Genomic DNA, 16247 nt, shown 5'->3' on the forward strand with positions numbered 1-16247 from the left:
CACGTGCAGAAGAATAAACTTATAGATTATAACATGTTTTAACTTCACATCATTTAGAGCATCATTAATACGATACTATTAAAAACTAGGGTGTCAGAATATGGGCTACAGGCCTGTATTAGAAACCTTCAAGATAAATACAGAATTTCATAATGTAGACACCAATTTAATCAGAATATATATATATATATATATATATATATATATATATATATATATATATATATATATATATATATATATATATATATATATATATTTATGGTACTTATTTATTACAAATAAATATTACTTTTATAGTTTATTTTTAATTCTGATCGAAGTCTGCCTTGTTTTTTTTTATTAATCTCCTAGAACGTCAACAATCTGCCCTTGGGCAATAAGAATTATTATATGATTTAAGTTATATAATATAACTATCCTGACATGTAGTAGATCACTTCAGTAAGTGATCTACTGTACAACTTATAATCTAAATCTTATTCTAGATACTATTCTAACTTATTTTAAAGTATATCCTAACTTATTCTAGCCTATTCTAGAGATTATTAAATCTCACTCTATATATCTATTAATCAGTTCGTATGGCAGTTTGCGTGTGAGCCTACGCACTTCACTATCATCATGCATATTTAACTGTGTGGCAATTGCATTGGGATGCACTAATAGTCTTTCAGAGTACTTCGAATCACACTCGTTATGGGTTCTATGGGGATATCACTCTGAATCAGTTTGTTGGACACGTAATATGGGGCATCGACGATGACTCGCAACACTTTATTCTGGAACCTCTGGAGGATATCTATGTTAGATTTGCTAGTAGTACCCCACAGTTCAATATCGTAGGTCCAAATGGGCTTAAGTATTGACTTATACAGCAAAACCTTATTATCTAATGATAATTTAGATTTACGCCCTATCAGCCAATACATTTGGTTTTGTAACTATATATTTTTTGCATGTCAAACGTTGATCGAAATGCATTTCCATATATTTAACGTTGTCTGCGTGCGGAAGTTCATGATTATTCAATTTTACCGGGGGACATGTTCTTCTACAAAGGGCGATTGTCACATGGGTAGATTTTGTCTCATTTGCTTTGATACGCCGCGTTTTCAACCACAATTCGACTTTGTTAAGATAAAATTGGAGATTTCTTGTGGCTGAAGTCTGCCTTGTAACTTGTAATCTTTATTTAAAAACTTTTTCTCGAAGATTTCCAGGAATGATATGCTTGAATAAAACTTTTTTAAGTCGATATTACACCAGTACCAAACAATTAAATGATGTATTTAGAAATAATAGTTGGTGGCTTCTACAAGTCACGTGGCTTTTTGACAAGACCTTCACGGATCTGTTCATTTGCCATACTTTGCTTTCTATTTTTCAAAGGCTGTAAATCAATAATTTAAATATGTTTAGTTTATCTCGAGTCTTCTTACCGTATCTATTAAAACAGTTATATATCTAGGTTTAAACCAAATATTTTAAAAAATGAAACAAATGGATTGTTTTCATTTTATCATCATCAAATGATGCGATTTAGATGAAATCTGCGTCGGTTTGGTCAATAACTTATTGCCATTTTGAAGAATGACATTATGCCTCTCTTTCATAGTATACTTTCTATTATCAGAAAATTGGGGCATTTGAATTTCACGATACTGTACTACAATACCAAACTTCTAGAGCTTCTGACCAATCACTATTTGCCTGGCTTGCCTTTTCACCTTTATGAAACAAAAAGTAAAATATACAAGTCACCTATTGGAATAAAAAAAAAGATTTTTTAAAGAAAACTTCTTCTTTTTACTAGATCCAACGTAATATCATGTATGACGCAAATTCTCTTTGGATCAGATCATTGAAAAAGCATAAGAAAAGCTGAAGCTCTTAATAGTGGTTATTATAGTTATTACATAAACGCCATTATTTATAATTTAGGAACAATTTAATTTGGTCATTGTTTTATTTTCCCGTGTAGTGAAGAAATACTTGCAGCTAAATATACGTAATTGAATTGAATTGTTATTAAATGAGACCGTTATTTTATTTGTGGGAATTATTTTTCGATTTGCAGTCACTACAACGGATTATTACTGTGGTTAATGTTATTTGTCATTGTATAAATTGTGGCTAGAGTTTAGTTTTTATTTTAAAACTATTTGAGTTCACGCTATTTTTTTGTGATAATGAATGAATTATTTAAAAAATGTTTAAGATAAATATTGAAACTATTGTCCAGTGCTAACTGGTTTTGCTTGGTACTTGTTTCCATTTTTTCTAAACCCCTTTGCTCTGTGCTGATAATGGATGATTGAATTTTTGGTAATCACGTGACGATGTGACATTTATAGAATCTGAGGATAGGAAGGCGGCAATGTCTGGTGAATACGATGGTTGTTCATCTTGAAATACGGTACTGAGTATAATACGGTAATACGGTACTTGAAATATAATACTGAGTATAATAGATGCTCTTTTAAAACATGCGTAGAAGAAACAACATAGTAACAAAACAATGTTTAATTCAAAGATGTTTTCCATCTGTCGTAAGGCCTATCAAGAAGTCCTAACTCATTCGCTATATTTGAAATATGTGTATGCGTCCAACTATCAGTTGTTCCAATCAATGCATGGTCTATCGAAGCAGGAATTATCTTATTGTGAAAAATGTATTAATTTATGATTCGCATCCAACGCCTGAGAAATAAGAAAAATTGCAACTAATAAAGCATTAATAGACATATTTTTAATAATATATTATTCAATTTAATTTTATATTAGCTTTTTTCCATTAAAATATCCACTGATTAATATAATATAATCTGTATAAGCTTTCATCAAGAATTGGGCGTGGTTAGACTGCTAATTTCTAAAAAGTGGTACAGTAAAATTCCTGCAAATGTTCTATTTTTAGTACAAAACTCGGCATGTTTAACAGTATAAAAATGTTTACATTTCAGAGATATTATGTTTAGTTATAGATGCGTTAGTATCGTAAGTTACCCACACTTTACACTGGTAAATATTAGTAAGAAAACAGCAAAAACTTATCGGAGACTCCATGAATAATCAACTTATTTTTAAAGTTTGCTCTAAAGTAGATTTATTTTAAAGAAATACGCTTTTTTTATTAGAGGTACGATGAAAAATTCCTGTGGTGTCTGATTTAAAAAAATGAATCAGATATACTTTGTCAATCTTTTGCAATTTTTGATGACACCGTAAAGTGTGCGATCGAATGTTGCCATAATCGGTGGCAACATCTCCTTTATTAACTTCAGACCATTTTATTTCAATTGTTCGGGGTTCAGTTCTATAGTTGTTTATTGCGTTTCATAAACGATTTTTTTTGTAGCCAGCTTTGTGTAAATGGTTCAAAACTGTTTTGACCACCAACGCTGTGGATATATTTTGGTATATTTTGCTGGATTTTTCAAGTATTTCATAAGTTTTCAAACGATTTGTGTCTTTTTCACGCCAACTTTTCAACTAGCACACCAACAGGTCACTAGTTTTTACAATTTCGATATTTATATACTTAAAGTGTTCCGTTGCCAACGTTAGTTGCAATTGACAATGTCTATCGAGAAAAATGCAACAAGCTTTTTCACAGAATAATGTTAATAATGGAACAGCCTAACTGAACTCGCAGACCTCGGTATTTTAGAGTTAATTGATGCATTTATGTTGAATTTTTTTAAACAAATCTGGTACTTTATAAGCAAGGGACATTTCCACTCTAATTTAATGACGTAAGTTACGAAATGTGAAGTGTTCAAAATCTGAATTTTACCTTAAAACTATATTATTTTAAGAAAGGATATGCTGCCGGTTCAGATCTATTCTAATATAAACAAAATTTATATGCCTCACACAAAATACACCTTTCAATTTTAACATAAACACATAGTCATCTTTATGGAACGGTTTCTCAAGTTTTAGTGGCCGTAGTGTTTTTGCAAATTTCTGTCCAAATTCAAATAGACTATGTTAGTTTACAACAATTTCAGTCCACCTTTGGTGGCCTAACATCCTTAACTGCGATTATTGTGCCAGGAATCCACAGACTAGGGATATTTTTCAAAGAATAGGTGTTTTCTAATTGTAATAGGTTATGGTTAAGGTCGTTGGGCATTTTCAATCCCCCTCGTGACCATACAGTTTCATCTCTGGAACTTTGAATGCTTCGAGTAATTGCGGAATGATTGTTAATCCAACGTCAAATTTTCTTGATAAATAATTTTGTTCCGGTTAATTGATTTAATAAAAAAAACAACCTTATGTTCTTCCCGGAAGCTTACCCACTGCGCCAGTGATGAAATGCGAAGAGTTTAAAACAAGAAACAATTTTATTTTACTTTAAATTTATTTTAGGGAAAGAAGTGGCGATTTGTTGAACAACGATACAAAGATACTGCTGGTTCATATATATTCTAATATAAACCAACCACCTATGCCTAGATATTTCACTCATCTCACCTTTCTGTTTAATATAAAGACACCGTTTTCATAACCAGGATCGTTTTTGCTACATTAACGTGACTTATTTGGGGTTCTCGTGAATTTTAATTATTGATATACTATTTAAGACTCAATACCATGAAAGCGTACGGTAAACCTTGATTATTTTTTATCAATAATGAATGTATGATGTATAATGTGTTCTAGTTAAAGATAAGCAACCAAGTTAAATAATGAGATCGTAAAATTTGATATCTTTATTTGCAGACGAGCGAGAGAGCGTCCAAAAGAAAACCTTCCAGAAATGGGTAAACTCACACCTGGTGCGGGTCAACTCCCGCATCACGGATCTCTACACCGATTTGCGCGACGGCAAGAACCTAATCAAACTGCTGGAGGTGCTGTCGGGCGAACGCCTGCCTCGCCCCACCAAAGGCAAAATGCGCATTCACTGCCTGGAAAACGTCGAAAAGGCGTTACAGTTCCTCAAAGAGCAACGGGTCCACTTGGAGAACATGGGCTCGCACGACATCGTCGACGGCAACCCCCGCCTGTCCCTCGGTCTCATCTGGACCATAATTCTGCGCTTCCAAATTCAAGACATCACAATCGAGGAGACGGACAACCAGGAGACCAAGTCCGCGAAGGACGCGCTCCTCCTATGGTGCCAGATGAAGACGGCCGGTTATCAGAACGTGAACGTGCGCAACTTCTCCACGTCGTGGCGGGACGGTCTCGCGTTCAACGCCCTCATCCACAAACACAGGCCCGACCTGATCCAGTTCGATAAACTGTCCAAGTCGAACCCCATTCACAATTTAAACAACGCGTTCACCGTGGCAGAGGACAAACTGGGGCTCACGAAACTGCTGGATGCCGAGGACGTGTTCGTCGATCAACCGGACGAAAAGAGTATCATCACCTATGTTGTCACGTACTATCATTACTTTAGTAAGATGAAGCAGGAGACCGTTCAGGGTAAACGTATCGGTAAAGTGGTGGGCATCGCGATGGAGAACGACCGCCTGATCAGAGAATATGAGAGTTTGACCAGTGAATTGTTGGCGTGGATCGAGGCTACGATATCCGCTCTGGGCGAACGGGAATTCGCCAACAGTTTAATCGGAGTTCAACAGCAGCTGGGTCAGTTTAACAACTACCGTACCGTGGAGAAACCGCCGAAGTTCGTGGAGAAAGGCAACCTGGAGATATTGCTGTTCACGTTACAGTCGAAGATGAGGGCGAACAATCAGCGCCCCTACACACCGAAAGAGGGCAAAATGATTTCCGACATCAACAAGGCGTGGGAACGCTTGGAGAAGGCAGAACACGAGCGTGAACTGGCACTGCGCGAGGAACTTATCCGACAGGAGAAACTCGAACAGCTCGCGGCCAGGTTCAATCGCAAGGCCAGCATGCGTGAGACCTGGCTTAGCGAGAACCAACGACTCGTATCGCAGGACAATTTCGGCCAGGACCTGGCGGCCGTCGAGGCCGCTGCTAAGAAACACGAGGCCATCGAGACCGACATTTTCGCCTACGAGGAGCGCGTCCAGGCGGTGGTGTCCGTCGCCGCCGAACTGGAAGCCGAGAAGTACCACGACATGGACAAGATCAACGCGCGCAAGGACAACGTGCTACGCCTCTGGAATTACCTCCTGGAATTGTTAAGAGCCCGTAGAAATAGACTAGACCTGTCGCTCCAACTGCAGCAGAACTTCCAAGAGATGCTGCACATCCTAGATGCCATGGAGGAATTGAAGGCGCGTCTCCTGGTCGACGACTACGGCAAGCACCTGATGGGAGTGGAGGATCTGCTCCAGAAACACAGTCTGCTCGAGGCCGACATCAACATTTTGGGCGAGCGGGTGAAATCGGTCGCGGAACAAAGTCAGAAATTCGTGGACGTCGACAACGAGGAGGGATACCGGCCGTGCGATCCCCAACTCGTCCTGGAACGCGTACAACAACTACAGGAAGCTTACGCTCAACTTGCTCGATTGGCCGTGGAACGCCGATCAAGACTGGAAGAAAGCAAGAAACTGTGGCAGTTCTACTGGGACATGGCCGACGAGGATAACTGGATCAAGGAGAAGGAACAGATTGTGTCTACCTCCGATATCGGACATGATCTCACCAGCGTCAATCTTCTGTTGAGCAAGCACAAGATATTAGAGAACGAGCTGTCCGCTCACGAACCACAATTGGAGTCTGCGCTCAGCGTTGGTGATGAGCTGATCGCTTCCGGTCACTTCGGAGCGGAGAAGATACAAGAACGGCTGACAGAAATTCGGGACGCTTGGAAACACTTGTTAGACCTAGCCGCATATCGCAGGAAATGCTTAGAAGAGGCGGTAGACTATCACCAACTGTTCGCCGATGCTGACGATATCGATATCTGGATGCTAGACACCCTGAGATTAGTGTCCAGCGAGGACGTTGGTCGCGACGAAGGAAACGCCCAGTCGCTGTTGAAGAAACACAAAGACGTCACCGACGAATTGAAGAACTACGTCAGCGTCATCGAAAGCTTGCACCAACAAGCGGACGCTTTAGGCACGGACGTCGCCAACTCCCCCGAAGTATCTCAGAGACTCGCCTCTATCGATAAACGCTACAAGGAATTATTAGACATCGCTAAGCTGAGGAAGCAGCGCTTGCTCGACGCCCTGTCCTTGTACAAACTCCTGTCTGAGAGCGATGGCGTCGAACAGTGGATCAGCGAGAAGGACCGAATGCTGCAGACGATGATTCCGGCCCGCGACATTGAAGACGTGGAGATAATGAAACACCGCTATGACGGATTCGAGAAGGAGATGAACGCTAACGCATCTCGCGTCGCCGTCGTCAACCAGTTGGCGCGACAGCTGCTCCACGTCGAACACCCCAACTCGGAACAGATCGCCGCTCGTCAGAATCAGCTCAACCAGAAATGGGCGGAGCTGCGTGAAAAGGCCGAAGCTAAGCGCGACGAATTGAACTCCGCGCACGGCGTCCAGACCTTCCACATCGAATGCCGCGAGACAACTACATGGATCGAGGACAAGGTCCGTATCCTCCAGGAGACCGACAGTTTGGAAATGGACCTCACCGGTATCATGACGCTGCAGCGACGCCTTTCCGGCATGGAGCGCGACCTGGCCGCCATTCAAGCCAAATTGAACTCGCTGCAGAAGGAGGCTGACAGCATCGAAGCAGAACATCCCGAAGAAGCCGCCGTTATCCGCGAACGAATCGTACAAATCCAGGTAATCTGGGACCGTCTGACGCAGATGTTGAAGGAACGCGATGCCAAGTTGGAAGAAGCCGGCGACTTGCATAGGTTCCTACGCGACCTGGACCACTTCCAGACGTGGCTCACCAAGACCCAGACGGATATCGCATCAGAAGACACTCCCGCCTCATTGTCTGAAGCGGAGAAATTGCTATCTCAACACCAGGCTATTAAAGAAGAAATTGACAATTACCGTGACGACTACACTAAGATGATGGAATATGGAGAGAAGATCACAGCAGACCCCAGCACACAAGACGATCCTCAATACATGTTCCTAAGAGAGCGTCTAAAAGCACTGAAGGACGGTTGGGACGAGATCCACCGCATGTGGGACAACAGGCAGCACTTGCTGTCGCAGTCGTTGAGCTTGCAACTGTTAGAACGCGATGCACGTCAGGCTGAGGTCATTCTTAACCAACAAGAACACACTCTCAGCAAGGACGAGTCCCCCACCACTCTTGAACAAGCTGAGAACCTTCTCAAACGACATGAAGCTTTCCTGGCGACGATGGAGGCCAACGACGACAAGATCAACAGCGTGGTGGAATTCTCTCGACGGTTGTGCGACGAGAATCATTTCGCTTCGGACAAGATCGGTAAACGCGCTGACAATTTGGATGAGCGCCGTCTGGCTAACAAAGAGAAGGCTCAGGCACTGTTCGAGAGGTTACGCGACCAGTTGGAGCTGCACCAATACTTGAGAGACTGTGACGAATTGGGCGAATGGATCCAAGAGAAACACATCACCGCTCAGGACGAGACCTATCGCTCGGCAAAGACCGTCCACTCTAAATGGACCAGACATCAAGCGTTCGAGGCCGAAATCGGCGCTAACAAGGAACGCCTGTTGAATCTGCAACGGGCCGGGGAAGAACTAGCCAAGGAGAAGCCCGAATATGCCAACGTGATCCAACCCAAGATCGAAGAACTAGCCGACCAATTTGACGTGTTGGAACAGACGACGAAGGAGAAAGGCGAACGCCTGTTCGACGCTAACCGCGAAGTACTCATTCACCAAACCTGTGACGATATCGACTCGTGGATGAACGACCTCGAGAAACAAATCGAAAGCGATGACACCGGCTCCGACCTGGCTTCCGTCAACATCCTGATGCAAAAGCAACAGATGATAGAGACCCAGATGGCCGTTAAGGCAAAACAGGTGGACGAGCTGGAGAAGCAGACCAAACACTTGGAGACTGCCGCTCCCGATAAAGACATCAATGAGATCAAGGCGAAGAAGCAGAAGGTCGAGCAACGTTTCGAGTTGATCAAACAACCGCTGCTCGAGCGCCAACGGGTCTTGGAGAAGAAGAAGGAAGCCCTGCAGTTCAGGCGAGATATCGAAGACGAGCTGTTGTGGATCGCCGAAAAGATGCCCCAGGCCTTGTCCGTCGAGTACGGCAATAACCTATTCCAGGTGAACACGTTACAGAAGAAGACGCAGTCTCTACAAACAGAGGTAGACAATCATGAGCCCCGCATCAATACCGTATGTAATAACGGACAGAAGCTGATCGATGAAGGACACGAAGATGCCACCGACTTTGGTCATTTAATCAACCAATTACACAAGGCCTGGCAGGATCTTAAAGATGCCATCGAGAGGCGCAGAGAGCATTTGTTGAGGAACGAAAGAGCACAGCAATATTTATTCGATGCCAACGAAGCCGAGAGCTGGATGAGCGAACAGGAACTCTACATGATGGTTGAAGACCGAGGAAAGGATGAAACGTCTGCCAGAAACCTGATGAAGAAACATGAAAGTTTGGAAGCTGCCGTGGAAGACTACGCGGATACTATTCGAGGTCTGGGCGAGACCGTTAAGGCTCTCTCCGCCGAGGGCCATCCATTGGCGGAACAAGTGGCTGTAAAGCAATCTCAGCTCGATAAACTATATGCTGGATTGAAGGACCTGGCGCAAGAACGTCGCGCCAAACTCGACGAGGCCTTGCAGTTGTTCCTTCTCAACAGGGACGTGGGTGACTTGGAACAATGGATTGCAGACCGGGAGGTGGTGGCATCTTCGCACGAACTCGGCCAGGATTACGATCACGTTACCCTGCTGTGGGAGAGGTTCAAGGAGTTCGCGCACGACACAGAGACCATCGGAAGCGAAAGGGTCGCCGGAGTCAACGACATCGCCGACTCGCTCATCGCCGCTGGCCATTCTGACTCGGCCACCATCGCCGAATGGAAGGACGGTCTAAACGAGGCTTGGCAGGACTTGTTGGAACTGATCGAGACTCGAACTCAAATGCTGGCAGCTTCCAGGGAACTGCACAAGTTCTTCCACGATTGCAAGGACGTTCTAAGCCGCATCCTGGAAAAACAGGTCGCCATGTCCGACGAGTTGGGCCGCGACGCCGGATCAGTAAGCGCGCTCCAGAGGAAACACCAGAACTTCTTGCAAGATCTGCAGACGCTCCAGAGCCAGGTACAGCAGATTCAGGAAGAGTCGGCCAAGTTGCAGGCGAGCTACGCCGGAGACAAGGCCAAGGAGATCACCAACAGGGAACAGGAGGTCGTGTCGGCGTGGGCCAATCTGCAGCTGGCTTGCGATCAACGGCGAGGCAAACTGGCCGACACCGGCGATCTGTTCAAGTTCTTCAACCTGGTCAGGACGTTGATGCAATGGATGGACGACGTTATCAGACAAATGAACACCAGCGAGAAGCCGCGCGACGTCAGCGGAGTCGAATTACTCATGAACAACCACCAGAGCCTCAAGGCCGAGATCGATGCCCGCGAGGATAACTTCACGTCGTGCATTTCGTTGGGCAAGGAATTGCTCAGCCGGAATCACTATGCCAGCGCTGAGATCACCGAGAAACTGGTCACTTTGAACAATCACAGGCAGGGTGTTCAGCAAAGGTGGGAAGAAAGGTAAGGACTATTATTTCCGGGTTTTGTCGGAAATGGTTTAATAATACTCTTATGGGCGTGTTATAGATGGGAGAACCTGCAACTTATCCTGGAGGTGTACCAGTTCGCTCGGGATGCAGCGGTGGCCGAAGCGTGGCTCATCGCCCAAGAACCTTACTTAATCAGCACCGAATTAGGCCATACAATCGACGATGTTGAGAACCTTATCAAGAAACACGAAGCTTTCGAGAAATCGGCAGCAGCTCAAGAAGAACGATTCAGTGCTTTGGAACGTCTTACCACGGTAACATTTCCACTTCTTATTGGTCAGATATGGTATTTGGGTTGTTATAGTTGCATAATATTAATAATACCTTATTTTTTTAACAAGAAAAAATGTCAGAACTATCTTGAATATTGTTTTGAATTTTTTCTCTGTGGAAAAACGTAACCGTTTTGATTATATTCTATTTCTAATCTGTTTGAAGTTGCATGATTACTATGACTATTGTTACACCAATTAAAGCCACACCATGTAAAAATCACAAATATGTAAAAACACTGAACTACACATTTTGTGCAAAAATAATTATTCTAATGTGAATTCTTTGTTCTTAATAAAATCAACAATCATTCTTCATATATAACATTGGGTATATAACATTATATATATATATTTGATTTGTTTATAATTTTATAGACAGTTAGTCAGTTATAGTTATTCAATTACAAACTTTTCTCTCATTTGAACTTCCTTTAATTGAAAATCTTGCTGGCTAATTATACACTTATTTAAAATTTTAAGTTAAGGAACCTGACTGATATCTTTAATGACACAAGTATACACGGTTTTGGACCTGAGCAATCAAACAAAAAAACTGTTTATAAGTTAAATTCAGGGGCTGAATCCAAATCAGCAGTCCGTTTTTGAAATTGGTTCTAATTTTCGAAATATTCAACAAATGAATTATTTTACCATTTTTGACAATTAACGACCATTTGTTGAACTAAAAAGTATTAATCATAAATGAACAAAGGTTGAGTCTTTTAGAAATCTTTTATATTACTTGGGGTCTGTTTTGCATATTAGGCTCCAACAACAATCATGCCTTCATCCCAAAATCCTTAGTGTATGTAGAAAATGTATTTTGATCTTGTGGTGATTTTGCAATAAAATGTCGGTTACGTTCTTGTAACCTGGTGACTTGGGGTTACCGAAAAAGTTGTGAACTACACGTTGAAATGATGCCATGATGCTGCTTCACCAGACGTGAAAGATTTTGTAAACTTTGCATCGGCTATTAGTTTTAGAATATCAGGTCCAACAAATATCCCTTAATAAATTAAATATTTTTCTTGCTTAATAAATTAAACAAAGAAATTGTTTTCATTGCTCTCCAGTAATGAAGATGAAGTTCTTAAAGCATACATTGCTATTTTTTGCATTTACATCGATGACATTCATCGAGTAATAGTAGCAATCATCTACATGATTTTTTTGTTCTCTGCGTAACCTTGGAACAGCAAATGAAAATTAATTTTCACATTTTCACCAAATGACCACTTGTACAGCTTTGTTCTATACGCGTGGCAAAACAGTATTGTGCATATAACATCCACAAACGTAACAAAAACACTTTGAAATTACTTAGCAACGTTGTATCTGCATATTTACATGTTCCGAAGCACAATCACAAAACGAAGGCAAATCCTAAAAGATATTTAATGCAAAGTCGCCGTTATATATGCTGCCGCCATGCGCGAATTCGAAAACCAGAACCAATCTTGAGACGCGGATTGAATATGAGTGAGTTCAGGGCATCAAATAACATTAAGAAACGTTCTCATCTGCTCGGGTCCAAAAGTTTATCCGAATTCGGGAACTTGTGTAATTTAATTTGGTTATTCGATGAATTCATGTTTTTTTCATTCACATAAATATATTTTTAATAAATTGTATGAGATTCATTCTTTTCTTCAGCATCTACTGTAATTCTGACCAGAGCTAATCAAAAAATTGAATCAATTTAAATATTCCTTTCTCACTATTTTGATATTTGCCTGAAATGAAACCATCTACAGTCTTACATCTTTAAAAATCTGCACAGTACCATCAATTTTTTTTATATACATTAGAACCTGGCTTTTTACTAAATATATTTTTATTGTTTAGTGCTTGTAGTAGTAGTTATAATCCTTGTTAGTTTGGGCATGCCTTTATTTCTAGCTGGAACTTGGTGTTGGTCCTGTCGCATATCCTTTGTTGCATGAGCACTCTTGTTGTGAGTTTTCTGTACCCATGATCAGATATTCGAATCCAAAACCGGCACCGGTACGCCAGTTGTCGCAAAGGTACACGCGCGATGTGGTACGTGGAATAGTTCTGGACAAATTCTACGTCGACCGCAAACCTTGTCGCAGGAAGTTCACCGCTCTGGGTTGCGAAAAATATTACCCCAACGGGAACGACAACTTGGTCTACGTGCAAAAAAGTTTCTTGCACGACAGTATGTCGCCGAAAGAGCGGCGCAGCTTCACCGACAGGGACGGTCGACCGTTGTCACTATTCTACGACGATCCACAGCGAATTTCCGAGACGTTCATTATGAACGAACGTCTTCACATACTTTTGGAGAACGATTTCGATACGGATGCGAATCTGTTCTTCCCTTTGCGACACAGTATCGTGGCCAGTTTTGAGGAGATCTGGGGTAAATCTGTTAAATACTTTGCCGATCTGCAAAATGTACCGGTGAGTAGTGTCGTTGAGTTCTAAATCTACTTGGATGTCGACGCAAGTTTACTGCTAATTACAACGAACTGATCCTTAGAAGCTTAGATCATGAAACAATATTTTTAGAGTTTTGAAACTTTTTACATTTTATCAATGTCATCTGTATTAAACTATATTTAATTCAGAATATTTCTGATGTAAATTGAGTAAGTTTCTTATGGCGATGAGTCAAATATTGCAAACATAGCGTTTAATAAAGAAGAAATCTTCCTAATGGAGAATATCTGGAAAACTTAATATAACACGCTGTATTTTCAAAACATTCTAGCAGTGCTGACTCTTAATATGTATTTCTTTAAAAAATAAGTAAAAGATTATGTCTAATCAAAACCCTTCAAATGTTGTTGCGTTTATTGTTCTTACGGCTTTTATCAAATATGCTCTACAAACTCCCATATATTTTTCTTAATCAAAGCATCGTTTATTAATATATGATTATTGATCGAATCATTGAAAATAAGTTAACGGATATTTACTTATATTATGAAAATTTCCCTTTTTTTGGTTATTTTTAATGTAATGTGCCACATGTTGTTTATTTTTGATAACGTTATTGAAACTACACCTGTAAATAAACTCAAAATAAAGATCAAGTTCATATCATAGATTCATTTCATAGATTTTTATATTAGGCGTATGATTTAATTTTTGTATTTTGGATATTAAAAGTGTGTTCTGTCTTTCGGTTCGTTATTTTGAAAGGATTGCTTGTCGCGGAACGTAACAAAAGACTGCATAGCGGCTATGAGCCACCACCAAAACATACATACAAAATAACAACTAAAGCATACAAAATTGAAGGTCGTTTATTGACAATGTTCCTCGATTTATTTAGAAGGTAATATTTTCCATACAGACATTAGGTTAGCATTATTTTGGCCAAATACAACTTGCCTTGTAGATCACCAGTTCTAAAAGAAGCTTGCAGGTGTCTTTCTTGACAGTATTCGATAGCTAATTTGAAAGATGTTGTAAGGACATTGAAAATACTAATATACACTATAATAGAGAAATCTTGAAATCATTTAAATACTTTAAAATATTACTTGCGTTGACATATATTTCATTATTTCCAGTCAATAACACCATTGGTAGAAGGTCCAGCAATGTTCTACTACCATTTTTGTTATTTGGCGAAGCTTAATATTCATACTGCTTCTTCATCGCAACTGAAAATTTAACTCACTGTCATACTCGCCATAACATTCAGCATAATGTGAATATTAGCGCCCAAAATATATACTAATCTGATTACGGTTTTTCTAGTTTGAACTCCGAGAGATGAAACGTCGACAAGAGGCGGCCGAAGCTGAGGAAAGGGCGCGACGCGAACGCGAAGAAGCCGAACGGTTAGCCGCTCTGGAAGCGGCCAAGCCCAAAGAACCGGAACAACCTGCTACCGACAAACCCGACTCGGGAGCAACGGCAGTGGAAGAACGACCAGGTATGTCATCGATCCGAGTAGTACACTTTATTAGGCTGATCAAAAAAAAAACCTTAAATCATTTCCCGTAACTTCTGTTACAAGCAGCTTCGGCACAAAGATCTTCTATTAAGGCTGTTTCTTCTGGTGAAGGTAATTTCATGACACTTGATGGTGGGAGATGATCACGTATACTTCTCTCTTGATTACTGTTATAGTTATTTTACTCTATTCGCTGACCTATATTTAACTTTATTTTAACCCCACATTATCGGTAAAAATATAATATACACAGCACATGATTAATATTGTCTAATTTTCCGAATTTAACAAGGTTATGGTTAGGATAGTCTTAACGGAAACAATTAAAAATACACCGCTTTTCTATTAATCGGCGTATATTTATTGATAATGCATGGCATAATATTCACTTATTTTCATGTAAAATTTTGAATGACATTCGATGAAAATATAAACATTACAGACAACACTAAAAAGTCATTTAAATTGAATATACTAATTTAATGCTTTAAGTGTTGCATAACTTATTATTCAGAGGGGTAAAATCCTGAAAATATTAGGTTAAAGTAAACATATTTTTGTTTAGCCACAAATTGCTTTAATGTTGAATATCAAAGGTCATTTAAGTTACATTAATTAAGAGCGTGTGAAAGCAAATATGTATTGAGCTTTGTGGTTTTAGCTAATTATAAATATGTTAATTCTAGTGAAATAGCTGGGAAGAAACGTTTATGTTTTTTAAATATAATTTTAACCACTTTTATTTTTTTTTAATTTTTGTAGCAATAATCTAGCAAAAAAATTACTTGATTTTCTTATGAAGATTTGTTTGTCACACACGCATCTTTGGATCACCGAAATAATGGAAATGAATGTAATCGGTACATTTATTTTTACATTAGAAACAGAAGTCTGTTCAGATTATTGAAAATGAAAGACAAAGTTTACTGTTAGAAAAATCTCTCATCGTTTTAAAATCGTTATTTAATGATATTACTATTTTATAACGATGTAAACGATATCATTATGAGTAGTAATTTATAAATAGTAATTTATATGACGCTAAAATATGTTGTTATCTTGTACATTTTAAAACAAATTATATAATCTAAAACAGAATTGTGGTGAGCAAATACAATGTTATATATGTTTCTTTTCACGTCACGCCACTTATAAGGTTCACAATTTGATATTTATATTTATCAGACAATGGTATCATCGAAATTACAATGAGTCATTCACATTGTTAGGTTTATTTTTTAGAGTTACAGAGCTTTGTAACTGTAAAACAGTTTTTGTTTTTGAATTGTAAAACAGATACAGATAATACAGATCATATAAATTAAGTTTGAAGTCAAATATATATTTTTTTATTTAAAAAATATTCTGACATACATTTC

At 39.7% G+C, this 16247-nt stretch overlaps 1 protein-coding gene across 11 annotated transcripts in view; it reads left to right on the forward strand.

Annotated features, from left to right (window-relative positions):
- The window catches only part of beta-Spec (spectrin beta chain), a 53117-nt gene that overhangs the window by 30566 nt on the left and 6304 nt on the right, over window positions 1–16247 (forward strand). For 6 of the 11 annotated variants that reach the window (XM_076396417.1, XM_076396421.1, XM_076396420.1 and 3 more), the window contains 4 exons: window positions 4735–10630; window positions 10697–10913; window positions 12837–13361; window positions 14670–14847. In XM_076396417.1, the coding sequence (XP_076252532.1) occupies window positions 4735–10630; window positions 10697–10913; window positions 12837–13361; window positions 14670–14847 (6816 nt within the window). Of the gene's footprint in view, window positions 1–4734; window positions 10631–10696; window positions 10914–12836; window positions 13362–14669; window positions 14848–14934; window positions 14980–16247 lie in introns of all 11 variants that reach the window. The other 5 variants (XM_076396425.1, XM_076396427.1, XM_076396426.1 and 2 more) reach the window with 2 other exon arrangements.

The sequence above is a fragment of the Rhynchophorus ferrugineus genome, unplaced genomic scaffold, assembly GCF_030347505.1.
Source record: "Rhynchophorus ferrugineus isolate W39M unplaced genomic scaffold, kcgeb_rfMv2 rfM2, whole genome shotgun sequence".
Taxonomy (NCBI): domain Eukaryota; kingdom Metazoa; phylum Arthropoda; class Insecta; order Coleoptera; family Curculionidae; genus Rhynchophorus; species Rhynchophorus ferrugineus.